Source organism: Anomalospiza imberbis, chromosome 6, assembly GCF_031753505.1.
Source record: "Anomalospiza imberbis isolate Cuckoo-Finch-1a 21T00152 chromosome 6, ASM3175350v1, whole genome shotgun sequence".
NCBI lineage: Eukaryota > Metazoa > Chordata > Aves > Passeriformes > Viduidae > Anomalospiza > Anomalospiza imberbis.
The window spans coordinates 39,213,478-39,229,625 of NC_089686.1; the positions used below are offsets into that span (position 1 = coordinate 39,213,478).

At 40.6% G+C, this 16,148-nt stretch overlaps 1 protein-coding gene across 1 annotated transcript in view; it reads left to right on the top strand.

The window, feature by feature from the left end:
• Positions 1-3,097: 3,097 nt before the first annotated feature.
• CSTPP1 (centriolar satellite-associated tubulin polyglutamylase complex regulator 1) overlaps positions 3,098-16,148 on the top strand; it is a 78,235-nt gene continuing 65,184 nt past the window's right edge. The window contains exons 1-2 of the mRNA XM_068193672.1: positions 3,098-3,257; positions 12,184-12,286. Of these exons, the coding sequence (XP_068049773.1) occupies positions 3,212-3,257; positions 12,184-12,286 (149 nt within the window). The 5' untranslated portion in view covers positions 3,098-3,211. The remainder of the gene's footprint in view (positions 3,258-12,183; positions 12,287-16,148) is intronic.

Genomic DNA, 16,148 nt, shown 5'->3' on the forward strand with positions numbered 1-16,148 from the left:
AGCTACGAGATGTAAGCACCACCATGATTCCCAGGGCAAACAGTAAAAGTGTACTCCATAGGCTTGCCCTGAATTGAGATATGTACCTCTGATAATCTACCAAGAGGCTGTGACAAGGAAAAATAATTTTCTTCTCCATCATTCTTCCAGCTGGGTCCAAAAGAACATTAAGCCCTTGTTAGATGTGCCCCTCTGGGGGCAGCTATTAAACCTCCAGATGGTTTCCAGTGGCCCAGAAAAGCCTTCTCAATTAAAATGCACTAGTCTAGGGTTCTAAAATCAAGTTGGAAAACAAACTTTACACCTATGGCCAGGCTGCAGCATTTCTCCCTTTTCAGGTCATAAGAGTGAGGGAACAGGTAAGTGCTGCTGATCTGTTATATCACCTAATCCAGGCTCTGTCAAGCCAAGGGAGAAATAATAGTAAACAGGAAAGTCTATAAACGGCTTCCAAAATGATATCTTGTTTTTATACAATTTTCATTAAGTTGTTAACAGTCAGGCACCATTACTACTGAAATTAATTGTTATTAAAACTGCAAATGGTACCAGTGTCCAAAAGGTTTCTCTTAGCTGGTCTGAAGAAATAACAAAGTCTAACCCACAGAGAAAAGAAAAGAAAAGAAAAGAAAAGAAAAGAAAAGAAAAGAAAAGAAAAGAAAAGAAAAGAAAAGAAAAGAAAAGAAAAGAAAAGAAAAAAGAAAATACATCCCCAAGGAAAAACCAGAGAGATGTCAGAATATGTAGTACTCAAAACTGGACTTTAACGGCCTCTTGTAAATCAGTGCTCTAGATACTGATCAAGGCTAAACTCTGGTTTACAGAAATGGTTTAAACAACAAAAAGAAAACAGTGCACAACCTGTGGAAGGCTCCTACCAGCTCAGCTGACCAGAATTACAGAAGAGGTTTTTAAACACCAGTGACACTGCTTATGTGTGTAACAACGTAATCCTGTGTTTTCTCATTCTGCTTGATACACTTCCTTTCTAAATTCTGCTGAATTTCTGGGCTCAAAATATCTTGTATCAATGTATTTTGTGATCTAATTGTATCTATCACTAAAAAAAATCCCATATTTATATTTGTAGCCAATAACAGGATGCACAAAGTGATTTACTAAAATATGAATATCGATCTAATATCGCTATCCAACTGAGACGGACAAAAACTCTCTAACAGTTTAAAGTTAGAAGGTGCATGTTTATTACAACAGCAGGGCAGTACGTGGGATAATTTCCTAATGCACACTGCAGAAAGGCTATTAAGCATGCGTAGTTTTGTTCCCTGAAATGTTTTGTCCCCTGAAATTTTGGGGAGGGGTCTCCAAAAGAAGAAGTAAAATAAGTCTTCATCGTTCTGACCTTTCTACCTTTCCCATGCATACGTGCCAAATGAATCCTTGTGGTTTTCTTGTGTTCAATGGATTCTTCAAGTATGGGAAGTCAGCAACTGTTTTTGTGTCCCTGAAATCTGTTTATCACATTCTGTTTTTCATGATAAGCACAGCTACCCAAACATAAAGTTGACAAACAATGAGTTAATAGATCCAGCTACTGTTACCTATGAACAAAGCCTATTTATCTACTTCTGCTAACTCAGCAACATCTAATTTAACTATCATCTTAACTTTCCTAAAATTCTTAATTCTTCAAAATTAATGTCTCAAAAGTGCCAAACTTAACAAACTGGAGTTTTGAATGAGTTTCATTGTAGTATAAATAATTTTTGGTAACATAATTTCATATGTTATGCTTATCCTCTTTAAGACAATCTTACATTTTTTCAATCATTCTTCATGCTGGAGTGTCTCATTGTCTGCTCCCTAAACTATTCTCTCTGCTCATCTTTGAAATATTTATATCTAAGCCATATGCTTTTAAAGACAGAACAAAAGACAAAGAAGTGATCCAGGCAATCTTATGTGGGATATTAACAATTAAGTTAATTGTTTGCCCTTTTTAAATGTGGCTGCCCTTTAAATATAGATTAAAGTTGAGTTGCCAATGTCTGAGCATTTTCCTCTAGTGGAATAAAGGCAGATCATATGCATGTACAAATGTTAATTTCTGTTCTTTTGCATTTGTCATTAAAAACACAGACAACACCTGCAGTCCTTCTTTTTTGTTTGTTTGTTTGGTTGTTTTTTTTTGGTAATACTTCCAGGACTACATCCTGGCCTGGTATTTTTTCTAATGGTGATGAAAGAAAGTGCAAAGTAATTTGGGAATTTTAGGCACATCAGCTTCTGGGAAAGAGGAGTCCAGCAGGCTTGCTTCCAGCCACACGATGAGCTCTGCCACTCCTACATCCCTGGTACAATGGCCATTCCCAGACAAGCTCCCAGGCAAGAACAGAAAGAGCCCCGTGACTCAGGACTTTTCTGCTCATTTCTACTTGAATCTACAGAAGGGTCAATTCCTGAGGCTCCCCAAACCTACCTCTCCTGAGCACAAGGGATGCAGAAATTCCAGTTCTGGGATAGTATGGACAGAAGGACACAACTCTAAAGGATCTCATTTGCCACACTTTCAGTCATTGCCCTCTGGAACAAAGCTGCTACACGTTGACTTCATTAACCCAGGGAAGTGGTCAGAGCAGCAAGCCTGGCGGACTTCAAGAAGCATCTGAACAATGCTCTCAGGCTCATGGTGTGATTTTTGGGGTATCCTGCGCAGGGCCAGGAGCTGGACTCGACGATTCTTATGGGTCTCTTCCAACTCAGTATACTGTATTATTTTAACTTATTACAATTCACCTTGAAATCAAGGTCTTTCCCCCACAGCTGCAGTCCTAAATAACCCCTAGCAACTTGTCTAACTAAGACAGCTTGAATCCAATCAGAATGAACTTGCACGTGCCTCTCCTCCCGCTATTTCGGCTCTTCGGGAGAGCCTGCTCGCTCGCTCTCCCCTCTCTGAGGTGTCCCTCGGCCCCGGAGCAGCTGCCCGGGGCGTCGCCCACCGCGGCCTCCGCGCAGCCCTTGCTCACGGCGCTGTCCGCAGGCTCCAGGCACCGTCCCTTCCCCCGGGGGCTCTCCCAGCCTTGCCCCAGCCCCTGAGGGCTCGGGCGATGGGGCTGCCGGGCGGCTGTGGGCGCGGAACTGCGGCGGCGAGGGGCGTGTTCCCAGCCGGGGCGAGCGCCCGAGCAGCGCCGGGAGCGTCGGGCGCCTTGGAAACGGGCGGAAGCCGGGAAGGAGCGGCAGGAGGAGGATGCTGAGCCCCGAGCGGCTCTCGCTGCCCGGGCCCGAGTACCTGGGTGAGGAGCGGCGGGGCGGGGAGGCTTCCTGAGGGTTCTTTCCCCATGGCGTCCTGCGGCCCGGCATGGGGAGGGCTCGGCGGGGCCGGCGTGGCTGCGGCCCGGCCCGTCCTTTCCGGGGACTGCGGCGAGCGGCCCCAGGCTGGGCCGGGCTGAGGGGGCTCGCAGTGGCTCCGGGTCCGCCTTGGCTGGGAGCGGGCAGCACCGGGCAGCACCGGGCCGTAACAGAGCGGGGTCGTGGGCGCTGAGCTGGGAGGGCTGCAGAGCCCTCTCGGGCACAGGGAGCATCCCGCCGGTGCCCGGAGGTGCGGTCTCCGAGAGCGGCCGGCAGGAGCCGAGCTGCCGGCTCCTTCTCCGCTGTCCGCTTTGGCGATGTGGGTAGGAGCGAGCGGCGTCCAGCCTTTCTGTGATAGACTTCACCCATTACCAACCTGTTTTGCCCACAGACCTATGTGAGCATCCTTATTTTATGCTCGTTTCCCAACAATGGGAAGGAGTGCCGCTGTTACGTTGCGAGCTGGTTCGAATGTTAGCTTTTGTTCTGAAATAAGGTACCATCGATAATGTTTCCCTACATAAAATGAAAATCTTTTAACCTGTGAAGCAGCCACTCCTTTGAAGACTACATCCTTTTTAAGCTGCCTGTAATGGCTTGATGTTCCAGGAAACTAAGGAGCAAAGTGATTTGATGTTAATGTGTCAAATTAAAATCATTAGGATGGAATAAAGTCAATATGACTTCATTTAATTGCTGAAAAGGAGATGAATTACGAGTAGTAAGCATTTGGATTGTGTTCAAGAGAGTGTTTGTGAGGTGAAACTCTTCAGCCATTACTTCCTAGGCCTAAGAGACTGTTTGGTAATAACTCTTGTAAAGGTATACATAATTTTCTGTGGTTTTCTTATACAAGGGAAGGTCAGAAATGGATTGGATTATTTTGTGCTGCTTGTTCCATCATGATTTTGCCAGTTCTGTAAGTCAAAATGGAACAAGAGTACAGAAACACTGCTGTAAATGGAAAACCTGTCTTGCAGTGGGTACTAGACTAGAAGACTTTTGTTTAACCATTTAAGCAAAGGCGTGATCTAAGTCATGTTAGAGTAGAATCTGACTGTGCTGTAGCTGCTAGGCTGCTGTTAGGGTGCTTTGTACATACCTGCATAACTGCAATGCTGTTCTGTGCCAAGGAAATTCACAGCAGAAATAGGTTTATTTACTACTCTATTCAGGGTGACTCATGGGACTCACCTTGCTGAAGTTGTTATTGGTGATTTCAGTTGTGGAGCTTTGGGTGTTTGAGAACAGCATCACAGTGCCATGTAGACACACTTGACACACACCCTTTGGGTTTGTGCTTTTCTGTCACACTACTTCAGCATTTTTAACCTACATGCTAATAGAGTAGTTCATAACTTTTCCAGAGTGGCTCTAGGTTGAAACCTGCAAAATTTATTTTTCTTAATGAACCAGCTTGGTTTCAGGTTCTTTTAATTGTTTTTAATTAAATAGGCACTTTTAATTGTGTGAAACTTGTCAATAAGGATTGAATCACTCAAAACAATCTAGGAAGCAGACTAAAAATACTTAAAGTGTGAAAAAACCCAGTTTTCTGTTGCACATCTGAAGGTAAGACATGAGATGTACAAGAGAGATTTCTTAGATGTACAAGATTGTTAGGTGCAAGCAGCTTTACTAGTCACTTAAATGAGCCTCCTTTTATCTCTGTTCCACATGCTGATTTGGAATTCCCTTTTCATTTTGTACAACTTTCTAAATTATTCTGACACTGGGGTTAGAAAAAGACATGTAACTATATTTGGGTGAGGAATAACTTCTATAAGAGTCTTTTCTGTTCATTGCTTAGTATACCTTGGGTTTAGGTTGCAGTTTCTGTTGTCTATTAGAGGGGGAAGCATATTCTTATTAGCTGTAAATGTTACCAAAAGCAGTGTTTCTGCCTTCATGAGACTTTGTAACTTGCTAAACTGCTCACAGATCCTACAGAATTTAGTGGGCATTAGCAGTAGGAAAATGGTTAAAAACCAAACCAAAACAACCCCCAACTCCCCCTCCTCCCACCCTAAACAAACATACCTCCCCACATGTTTTTCTGAGTTGCATTTCTGTTTTCTACATTAGCATTGTGAAATCACCATTATTTGGATTGTTCTATTGTGCACCTCAGGGTCTTGTTAATACAGTTGTCTTAAGTGGGGTTGTAAGGAGCTGTGATAAAATTCACTTCCTATAATTTCATTCTGAAGTTGCATTGCCTTAGCTTGCCACTTAAGGTATTCTCTGTCTCTCACAGTCCAGATGACCCTGCCATTTCTGAGCTGGAATAGGTAACTCACCCAAACCCTTCTTCCCCTCTTCTCTTTATCAAAACTAGGCCAACACGTAAATTGAGCAGCCAAAATAACATAATGTGCTACTTGCTGTGTTATTCCACACACCCCCCACCCCATGCTCTATTTGAGATAATTCTTCTACAGCCAGCTAGAATGCTAAGAGGGAAATAAAAGCAGTTTTGAGTTAAAATAGAAATGAACAGGGAGAGAATTAAGTATTCACTTAAGATGAAAAATAATTGCAAAGCTTTGTTATGCCAAAGTTCCTGGAATATGAAAATCAGAGCAACATGTCTCATGCCACAATGAGACAGTAAGTAGAAGAAAAGAAATGAGCATTATTTAGGGAATAGGAATGGAGATGAAGTCTGCAGATTTGGCAGAAATGCTACAGTGAAGATGATGTTGTTACAAGCAGGACATTATAAACAGTATTTTCACTGAATAAACAGCATTTATTGTTTGGATATAGTGATGATAATCTGTTTCTCATTTGATGGATGAGACTGGACCTACAGTAGGCAAAATGACGCATATTTGAGACAGTTTTTTGTGGCTTCCTCATTATGGTTTAATAACTGGTGATTGCTCAGTTATTTATAACAGGCAGTGGAGCACTTAGGGTATTGTTCTGCTCATGCAGCTGTCTCTGAAGCTTCATATTGTATTACTTCCCTGCTCCCATTTCCTGTTACAGAGAAAAAGCAGTAGAGTACTGCAAATTTCCAAACTTCTATTTTCTATGTATTCTCTTGCCTTCTACTATCCAGCTCCAGGATGTTGTTTCTTGTCCTTCTTTGCCGATATAAGGCATGTAAGAATGCAAATACTCTGCTAGGGAAGTGCCTTATCAGTGAAGCATGTGCCTATTAAGTGCCACAAACACAGTTGTGTTTCCTCATCTCTCTCATAAAAGGTCTCAGGTTTAATGGTTATAAAGAGTATATGTTCTTTTACAAAACTGAGTAGTTCCCAACAGAGAACTTCAGTTGTGTGGAGACTTTGCTGAAGCCTAAGGCTTACTCTTCTTCTGAACAGTCTTAAGAAATATTGATCTGGAAAGTGCAAGTACAATATTTTCCTTTAACAGCATAATCAACACATAGACTACATTGTTATCCACACATAGACTACATTGTTATCCACACATCTCATCTGACACTGATTCTTCTCTTAGTATAGATATTTGGTGAACTTCTGTGGGGCACTGTGACTGAAAGATCTCATGGTCTAGAAAAAGAGCAGAGAATGCCTTTTTAAAAATTTTATTTCTTGCTCTGTTGTACAGATAGGAGAACTGCAATGTAGATTGAATATAATGTGTAAGAGTTTGCTTATAGAAATGTTAGTTAAATTTGGGTCTTCTTAGACTCAGTCTTTTACTTTGTCCAAAAGATGGAGGTTTCACCACCATACTGCTGTTGCAATACAGGAATTTCACCTTAACTTGAAAGGTACAGGTGAAATCTGATCCTGAATTAGGTAGAGTTCCAGAACCAGAGAGCACAGTCTTTTGCATATGTCCCTCTGAGCCTGAATAGGTAGGGAACCATTAGGCTACTTAATGCCTTATAACAAACTGGAATGACAATTTCTTCCACGATTAATAATTTTAGATTTAAACAAAAACCTCCAAAACCCCCAACCAAACAAAAAAAAGAAAAGCAATGATTTGCTTTAGTGAGGGGCTGGTTTCTAGCAGCTATATGACACCTTGCAGGAAGCAGTCTGCTGGAAAGATTTGCACAATTAAGTCAGTTTGTGTGCAGTATTATGCTCATTGTTTGAACCAAATCCTCAGCTATGGTCAAGACTAAATTATAAACGGAAATGTTTCTTATATTTTTTGTTGAAAGTGGTTTTAAAAATTCGAACATATGAAATGTGCTATAGTTACAGTGTGTGACCCCTTGGCACGTGCTCCTGAGTAACAGCACGTCTCACATTGTGGGATACCTCTGGTGTGACAAGGTCTACTTGTACTTATATGTTCTGTTCTTCAAAAAACATTTTGCTTCTAAGGGTTAATAGGAAATTACACTGTGAAGCTATGCAAAGCTGGAAGGAACTATGACAGTACACAGATGTAGCATTTAGGTTAATTGTTTTGTTCACTTACTTCTCTTTCCCAGGCTATTTCTTAGCAACATCTGAAGAGATTAAGTCCTTAATGATATCTGAAAAGATTATAATGAGCATCCTGAAAAAACATTAATTCTGGAAACATTTCCAGAGTTGATGTGATTTTGTTGTTGAAGTTTATATCCTTACTATTTCTCTCTTGCATCATTATTGTTTTGGTAATGTGTACATGAAATTGATTTTATGTTACTATGGATGTATCTTTCCAATGTGTGTAATAAGGTAGTCCTTAATTAAGCTCCAGTTTAGAACAAATGCTGAAAGGGTATTTAGCTATTACCTTATGCTCTCAGAGTATATGTTTTCAGAGATTAAAAATGCCAGAAATACTCCAGATCCATTAAAGCTTGTTATGCTCTCGAGCTTCTGATAACTGAAATGAATCATAACGTTAATTGCATCAAGTAGTGTGTATTTTCAGCACTTCAGCTGAGGAGGAGGCAAATAAGTAAGAAAAGCTGGTCTTATCTAGGAATTCCCACTCCTGATTTTTCAGCATATTCAGATATGCCAGGAATGACCCCAACTTAAAGAAAAAGAAAGCCCCCTTGTGTACATGCAGAACAAATTGCTTTGATAGACAGCTCCTGATTCAGAGGAAGTCATGTCTCCTGAAAAGTTAAGCAATCATATAACCACTTGGATAATAAAACCATTACATATACACGGTATCATGACTTAAAGGTGACATCTATTTCTTCCTTCCTCCTGAATTTCTGGCTCTTAGAATTTCCGTACATATATTCAGTTTTGTGCAGTTGTATTATTTGCATTAAGTTTTCCTTCAAGACTTTTCAAGTGTCAGTGCTTGTTCTTACAACATGTGTAATCAAACCTATGAAGTAGTGGATTGTTTGTTGTCATCAGAAGATTGAAACAAGTAATTTGGTAGCTTATATAAAGACTGCTTTTACTATTTAAATATATATGCAAAATTATTTGGTGTGGCTATGGCTAAATGTAATTAGTTCTGATTGTCTAATCTGTTGTAGAGAAATCCATAGAGATTGTGGATGTAATCCTCATTATGCCTTGTACTTGTAAGCTGAAGATTTTTATGACTTGGTCTGGCCATGCTTGAATTGAACAGCCACTGCTTGACCCTGAATTTGGTTCTGAGCCAAAAGTGCATTCATTCCAAAATTCATTTTAAACATTGGGCATGTGTGTGATGGTGGGGTGTGGGCCGTTACATGAGTATCACAGGCCGTTCTCTTAAGTGCTTCAGGGGGCAGCTTTGAAGGAGCTATACATGTTGCTACTGATTGGACTGAGGCTCGAAGTATAACATCACTGCTAGTGGTTTAATGATAAGAATTAAGATATTCTGTGCAAAGATATTTATTTAACATCAGGTTATGGGCTGCCTGAAAAATCCTCTGTGAGCTTACTCTGTCAGATTCCTTTGTGAAAGCCAACTGTTAGTTTTTTAAATCTAACAGGATAGAGTGTGGCACCTACCCAATGAGTGTGGCACGCACGCTGGCTTCCTGTTTGGGGTAGTTGCCTGCGATTTCAGAGTTGAGAGTTTTTGTTATATTTAGAGAATATGGGTTGCATCGGAAAGTTCTGTATGAGTAGGGAACTTCTGTTACAATAAGCCTGAAACAAACAAATGCCGAGGGTGATAGCCTGATATAACATCTCCTGCATGGAAACTGCTGTATACTAGAGTTCTGTCAGGAAGAAAATTAGTAGAGACAGAAAGCTGTAATAGCACAGTGAATATTTGGGCTTTACATTCTGATTTGGACTTGCTGCCTTGTTATTGCAAAGAGGGCCTCAAAATATGAGCAACCAGTACATTGTTATCCCTGAATTTTCAGAAACTATTAAAATGTATGAATTATCTCATTTATTTTGCCTAGAACTCCACAGATTTTTGACTATGCTTGCATAAACAGTTAATGTTTCAGTATGGTTTCAGTGTTTGTTATGGAAAGTACCATTTGTATAAATTAAGGAACCACTATTTTGCTATAACCAGACTCCTGGCACTTTATTTTGCCTCTCTGGCCTGCTAAAACCTGTCTGCAAATTACATTTTGTTCTATGACTTTCCTGTATAGCGTAGCATTAGTTGGGTTATAAAACATATTACTTGCATCGTTCCAAGGAACTGGGCAGTCAGTGAACAGGAAGCCAGAGCTGGAATTTGGTTTGGCAGTGTGAACTGTGCTACCTGGAAAAGAGCACAGCAGCCAAAGGGACAGAGGGAAACTTCTCAAGGAGATTTAAAGTGCTATTTTCTTTTAAGTTCTCTGCTTATAGTTTTCTTCCCTTCCCCACACCTCTACTCACTCTTCTGCAAAATAGGTATAGAGGGTCTTTGCCAGGATCCTTAGGGTATGCAACAAAAAGCTTAAGAGAAATACCCTTTTACAAACAATTGTATTCAATAATGACCTATATATTTTTGTGTGCATTTTGAAATTTCTAAAATTCTATGTTGAAAGTTAATTTATTCTCCAGGAGCAGTTCAAATGTATTTATTATAGAGGTCAGCCACATTGTGCTGTGTAGCACTGTGGGACCATGCATGTCTATTCCCAAAGGCTTTAGGGGAGGGTTATGACTCTAAGGAGAAATATGGTTCATTGATAGGGACTGTTCTATGAAAGGAGTGTATACTTCCCCACAAAGTGTTGAGAATGGTTTTGCAGTTGAACTGAAGTTTATTGCAGGCTGACATGAGTGGAAGCCTGTCTGCTAGTACCATTTCCTGGCATAATCTGGTACTGCTGACACCTCGGGAGGGGCCTTGAGAGACAATTGCTGAGTGTGAGATGGACTGTTTCAGGAGGAGGGAGGAAGGATGGGCTGAAGTAAACTTACCCAGTTGTTGCTATCTTGAGCCTATGATTGAGCTGCACGGATTCATTCTTCCCTCAGGGGACACAGGTGCGCAGAGCTATTTTTCTTTAATCACTCACATAAATTAAATTTATTCCTTTGCATTAAAATAATTAAATAAAGCTACGCCCTATATCTTTTAGTGCCAGATAATATCTTTAAACCTTTGGCTCACCGTTTTGCTATCAGCTGCAAGGTATTTTCCAGGGTGTGCTTAACCAATTTTAGTATTGTCCTGAAAAGTGTTCTAGGCAGAGAAATCCCCTGATAGCAATCAATATTCATGCATACTTTTAATCACTGTATCCACTGGGAATAATAATTTCCGGGCCCCTCTTGAAGTCCACCTGCCCCACACTAAGATGAAAGGGCCTTCCATGCTGTGTATCAAGTGGCACAGGCTTGATGCTTACCAGGATATTAAACACAAATTAAAATGGTTTAGAGAATATTGATGTGGGTCTGAGGTTGGCCAGTTGCTGGTGAGGGGGTGATTCTGCCAAGTCTGGAGCAGATTGGCAAGGAGCAAGAACAGTCCTTGCCTTTCCTATATTCCCTAAGGGTTTTCTCCTGCTCTTTTTAGGACACGACAATACTTGCAAAGGTACAGTAGGATACGTGTTTAGGATGGAGGTGTGTGGTTTGGGAACAGGGTTTGTGTGCTTTCCAGGTTAGGAATGATTTTCCTGGGTTCGTTGTAACTTGTCTTTTGATTGTTGAACTTGTAGATTTGGAAAGTCTACTGCTTGCTAGCTGGCACATCACCTTAGACTCGGCTCTTTGTTGCTCCAACTTGGTTTCTAGCCAAAAACATCAAAGGGGCTCAGTGGTAAATCTGTGCTGCTTCCTCCCTGGCAAATGCTTGTTTTGTACAGTCTGCCCCCTGTAGAAGCAGCAAAAGAGTTTGTGTTGCACCAAACTGTCTTTACTCAGGAGTCTTATAAGTGAGTGTCATTCTGTGGTGAGGTATTGGCAGATCCACCATTTCTGAAATTCTCCTGTGTTTGGCCTAGGTAGTTATTTGAGACTGGCTGTTAAACAATATAAATCGCTCTTGGCATTCAGACCTGTTCCCCACCTGCCACATTCACTGATGCTTGCTTGGAAACAGATGTACTTTTATTTGCACCTTCAGGAGGAAACCTTTACAAAACAACCTTAAAGGTATTTGGCTTTGGTATAGAGAGAAGAGTAAAGAACACCTAAAGCTCTGCAACAGCCCCATCAAAACAGCATTGACAATCTTTGTAGGAAAGATGGCTCAGAACCGAGATCAGGAACTCCTCTGGAGTAAGCATTTTCCAGTGAAACTGCCTCACAACTCCTTATCTTCCTTCAATACCAAAATCTCAGGGGTTTCTAAAAAAGAGTCAGTGCTGTTAATGACTAACTCTGTGTAGCCAGGAAGGAAAGCAGAATTTAGGTGATGAATTTTGCTATCCACTTCTGGAAACCTCCACTCTCTAATTGAGGAAGCAGATGCTTGATGTCTTGTGTAAGGCACACAGCTAGGCTTGTTTAGCTCTGGGAAGGTCCCTTGTATTCTAACTTCTGTCTGTTACTCTTTTTGTATTTGCAGCTCAGCGACATGTCCTCACATACATGGAGGATGCAGTGAGCCAGCTGCTGGAGAACAGAGAAGATATTAGTCAGTATGGCATTGCCAGGTTCTTCACTGAATAGTAAGTACATCAGGATGCTGCCAATGGGGCCGGCCTGAGAGGAGCTTTTAGAAACAGACGGAATACGTGGAGAATAGAGCTGGACATGTGCTGCTTATGTTATGAATGTAGGATTTTACTGGGTTAGTCAAGGGCTGCCTGAATGTGTTTTGGAAATGTATGTGGGTTTTGTACAGTTCAGTACCTCTTCTGTTACAAACATTCATGTGAAGCAGTCACTCTGGGGAACAGTGATTTTAAAAACATGGAAAACCAAATTCTGCTTCTCTTGGTCAGGACTGTTAGTATAAAACTGCTTGAGAAATACTGAAGCAGACTGTTTCACAGACTGCTTCTGGTTTCAGCAGCACTCATTCTTCCTTTTCCTGAGTATAAATTTGAAATGTTTGTCTCCTTGTGTGATTGTTGTCCTGCAGAATGTTTTAATAAGATGCCTCTTCTTCTCTTAAAACCTGCGTAAGTCCTTAAATACTGGACGTGAGCACTATCTCTTCTTACTAATTTGCAAGAAAATTCTTGAGGGAAAAAGTATGTGCTTTCTGTCCACAGAAAGTAATGCAGACATTAGTCAGCTAAGCAAATAGTTGGAAAACAAGAGCTTAAGAAAGATAAAGAGCAGGATTACAATGACCTCCACCCAGCAACAGGATTTCTTTACTGGGGTTGAAGGCAAGGTGTCTTTGAAATACCCTGCTGAAATTGTCATTGAGGCATCTCTGCAGATTAGTTTACATCTAATTGCAAACTGACTCTTCTGTGCCTTTTCTAAACTTCTGATCATATATACTTAACAAATTTTCCCATTTATTTTCAGAGATATGACTTTTACAATGTTTTCTTGTTCACAGTAAGTGTCTTGTGGAGTTTCTGATTTTATGAAAGATAGGAAAAGGATTTATTTTCATTCATTCTGTAATATAGAACTAGTAGTTGTCTTTTTTTTCTTTTTTCTTTTATAAAATATCTGGAGTTTAGCAGATAAAACTGTGTCCCCATACCAAAGCACAAACAAGCTTAGTAAATTTGAGAGTTGTGAAGATGTGAAATGTGGGATTCTTCATTTAAAGTGGAGAATAAATGATAGCCAATATGGATGTAGAATGTGAAGTTTCATATTATGAAAATGTCACATGTTCTGACTCCCAGGGCTTAGTAGTGAGCCCTCACTGCCCAAAAGATTTCTGTTCATCCACTCAACTATCAACATTTGCTCCAGCTGTGCTTTGAAGGCTACACTTCTTTCCCAAGCAAATAAACTTGATCTTCAGTCTCAGCATCTTCAAACTCAAAAATAACTTGTGAGATTCCAGAAGGTTTGTGGGCACTGTCCCAGGTTTTCCATAATCCATGTTTTTCTGAAGGAGAGGATTGGAATGTGCATGTTTTGAAGTATGCTGCAGTGATTTGAGATGAAGGGACTTGGTATTAGGATGTCCAGTTTTTAAAATTGTCCTTTCTCTATTTATGCTGACTTAAATTAGAGACCAAGCCCAGGTCCTTAGACATAGCCCTTAGAAAGCTAGCAGGCAGGCTCAAACAAGTAACTTTTTTTAATGTGCTTATGGGGTAAAAGAATGACTTCTGTAACTTTTCAGAAATTGAAATTAGTCTGTCAAGGACCGGTGTTAGATATTTTCCAAACTCCTCTCAGAGGGCATACTTCTCAATACAGTGGTGTTCCATGGACCTCTCCACTGGATTCACTGCTGAAGAGCAGCCTGATGGCATTTCCATCATGCATTGCAATGCCCCACTTTACCATAAGTCAATTCAAGTCTTTGAGCCAGTTACAACAACTTTTTTTTTTTTTTTTGGTAATTAAGAAAACTTTTTTGGGACTTAGCATACCTGAGTGAAATTTCAGAATTGAAAATCATGCAGTCATTTAGTTTTGTATGGATCAAGCAGTAAGTGTTTTGCTGGCAATGAGTATTTCAGTTGTTTCTAAGAAATGGAATTGGGTATGTATTTCACTGCTGTCCACCATCTAGCACCGTGATTGCTGATTGCAGAGGACTGACCTTAATCTGTACAGTTTTCCTTCCAGAATAGTTTTAGTCTTCAAGGATAGTTTTTTCTCCCACTTTATTCCAGTGTTCATTTGTCCCAGTCATGTGGACATCTGCTTTCAATCTTGGGAGTACCTTGAGGCTTCCCTCATCTGGCTCACTCCTGACCCTTACAGGAACAAGGATCAATCACCCCTCTGCCAATTAATCCACATCTTTTAGTTAAACAAGTAAAATTATGCCTCTCTTAGGACTAATCTTTATTTTATAGATATGCTGAAATGCTACTGGTATTTGTTCATTACAAGCCTAAGAAATCTCAGCTCTGCTCTTGAATCTTCATGAAATGCAGACTCTTGAAAACCCTCTGTGTAATTACACACTAATGCTGCTTTGCATCTTCCAGCCTGATGTCTGTGACAACATATCTTAAAGGAACATGTTCCCCCTATACATTATTTATCATCCTGTTTTCTTGATCTTTCCTATACTGAAGAAAAACAGGGCCCTCATGCTAATGCATTTGATCACGCAGAGGGAATGTGCATAGCATCCCACTTTATAATTTCTGGGATCTTAAAAGGAGTCTGTGTGTCTTTTTTTCACTTCAGCTTAAAGAACCAGAAAAAGAAATTATGAAGAGACTTCCTACTAGTACGTTTTACTTTTCTTGTAGGCTAACCCTTTGCTTGAAACTTTCTCTTCCAGCATGCAGGTGGATGTGCTGCTCTGTTCAAGATGCTTTGGAAAGCTCAGAAATAATAGCCAGTTGTAACTTACCTTGGTTAGGAAACTGGTTTTTTTCCATAACTTTAATAGTTTGTTTGATAAATCAAACACACAAGTGAACTGGAGATAAGGGGATGGACTTTTTTTTTTCCAGTCTATATTCTTGTTGCAAAACACTTTTCCTTTTCTGTTTTTTCTGGTGAAATGCCTCCTGACCAACTGCTAGCTGGAGCATGACTGAGAAAAAATCTCTTGCTTTTAGCTTGCAGATGTAGCACTGCTTCCACTGGACTCTGCAAACTGATGTCTGAGATCCTGCTTTCCTGTAAAGAGTGTTTCTGCTGGCTCTAACTTGAACGCCCCTGCTGGATCTTTTGTGACAGTTTAACAGTATTTATCTGAGAAGGTATCTGTGATGTGTGTGACAGGGCTGAGGCTCAGATACTGCTTTTAGATCTGTTGTGTGCCTGGCAATTCAAAATACTAGCTCAGCACTGTGTAGAGCCCTGTTGTACAGAAAGGAGCATTTGCTTTGTTCCTAGTAACAAGACTGACAGTGCTATATAGTTTGGGGTCCTTGGGAAGGAAGATGTTATCATGGTGAGAAGTATCAACTTCTAGCAATGAAAGTACCTCATTTTCTCTTGCTGTCTGGATTGGCTGGAACGATTTGTTCAACTCTTTCCTTAGGGACAAATATGATAGCACTCCTTTGGCTTTCCCTGGCAATAGACACAGGCTTTGGTATCAGACAAAATTTTGTCTTGTTCAGTCCTTTATTGCTGTACAACATTATAGAAATAAATCCATAGAGTAAACAATGTCCTTCTCTTTAAAAAAGTCTCAATACCCTTGGGGGAGGAGGGCAGGGGGAAGGGCCAGGAACAAGACAGATGGGATGCCCATGAGAACTAAGCCACTCACTGAAGGCAACCTTAATTGGCAACTGGAAATAAGCTGAATTATCTGATTATGAAAAGGAGAGATTCTTAGAGCTAGCTTAGAGCCATCAATTTTCTTTTTTCTTTGCATCTGTGTATGTAGACCTTATCACTGTCATCATCTTGCTGTCATCTGCTCTGCATCTTTCCTCTTTTCAGAGTAACTTGTTTTATCTTGTTTGC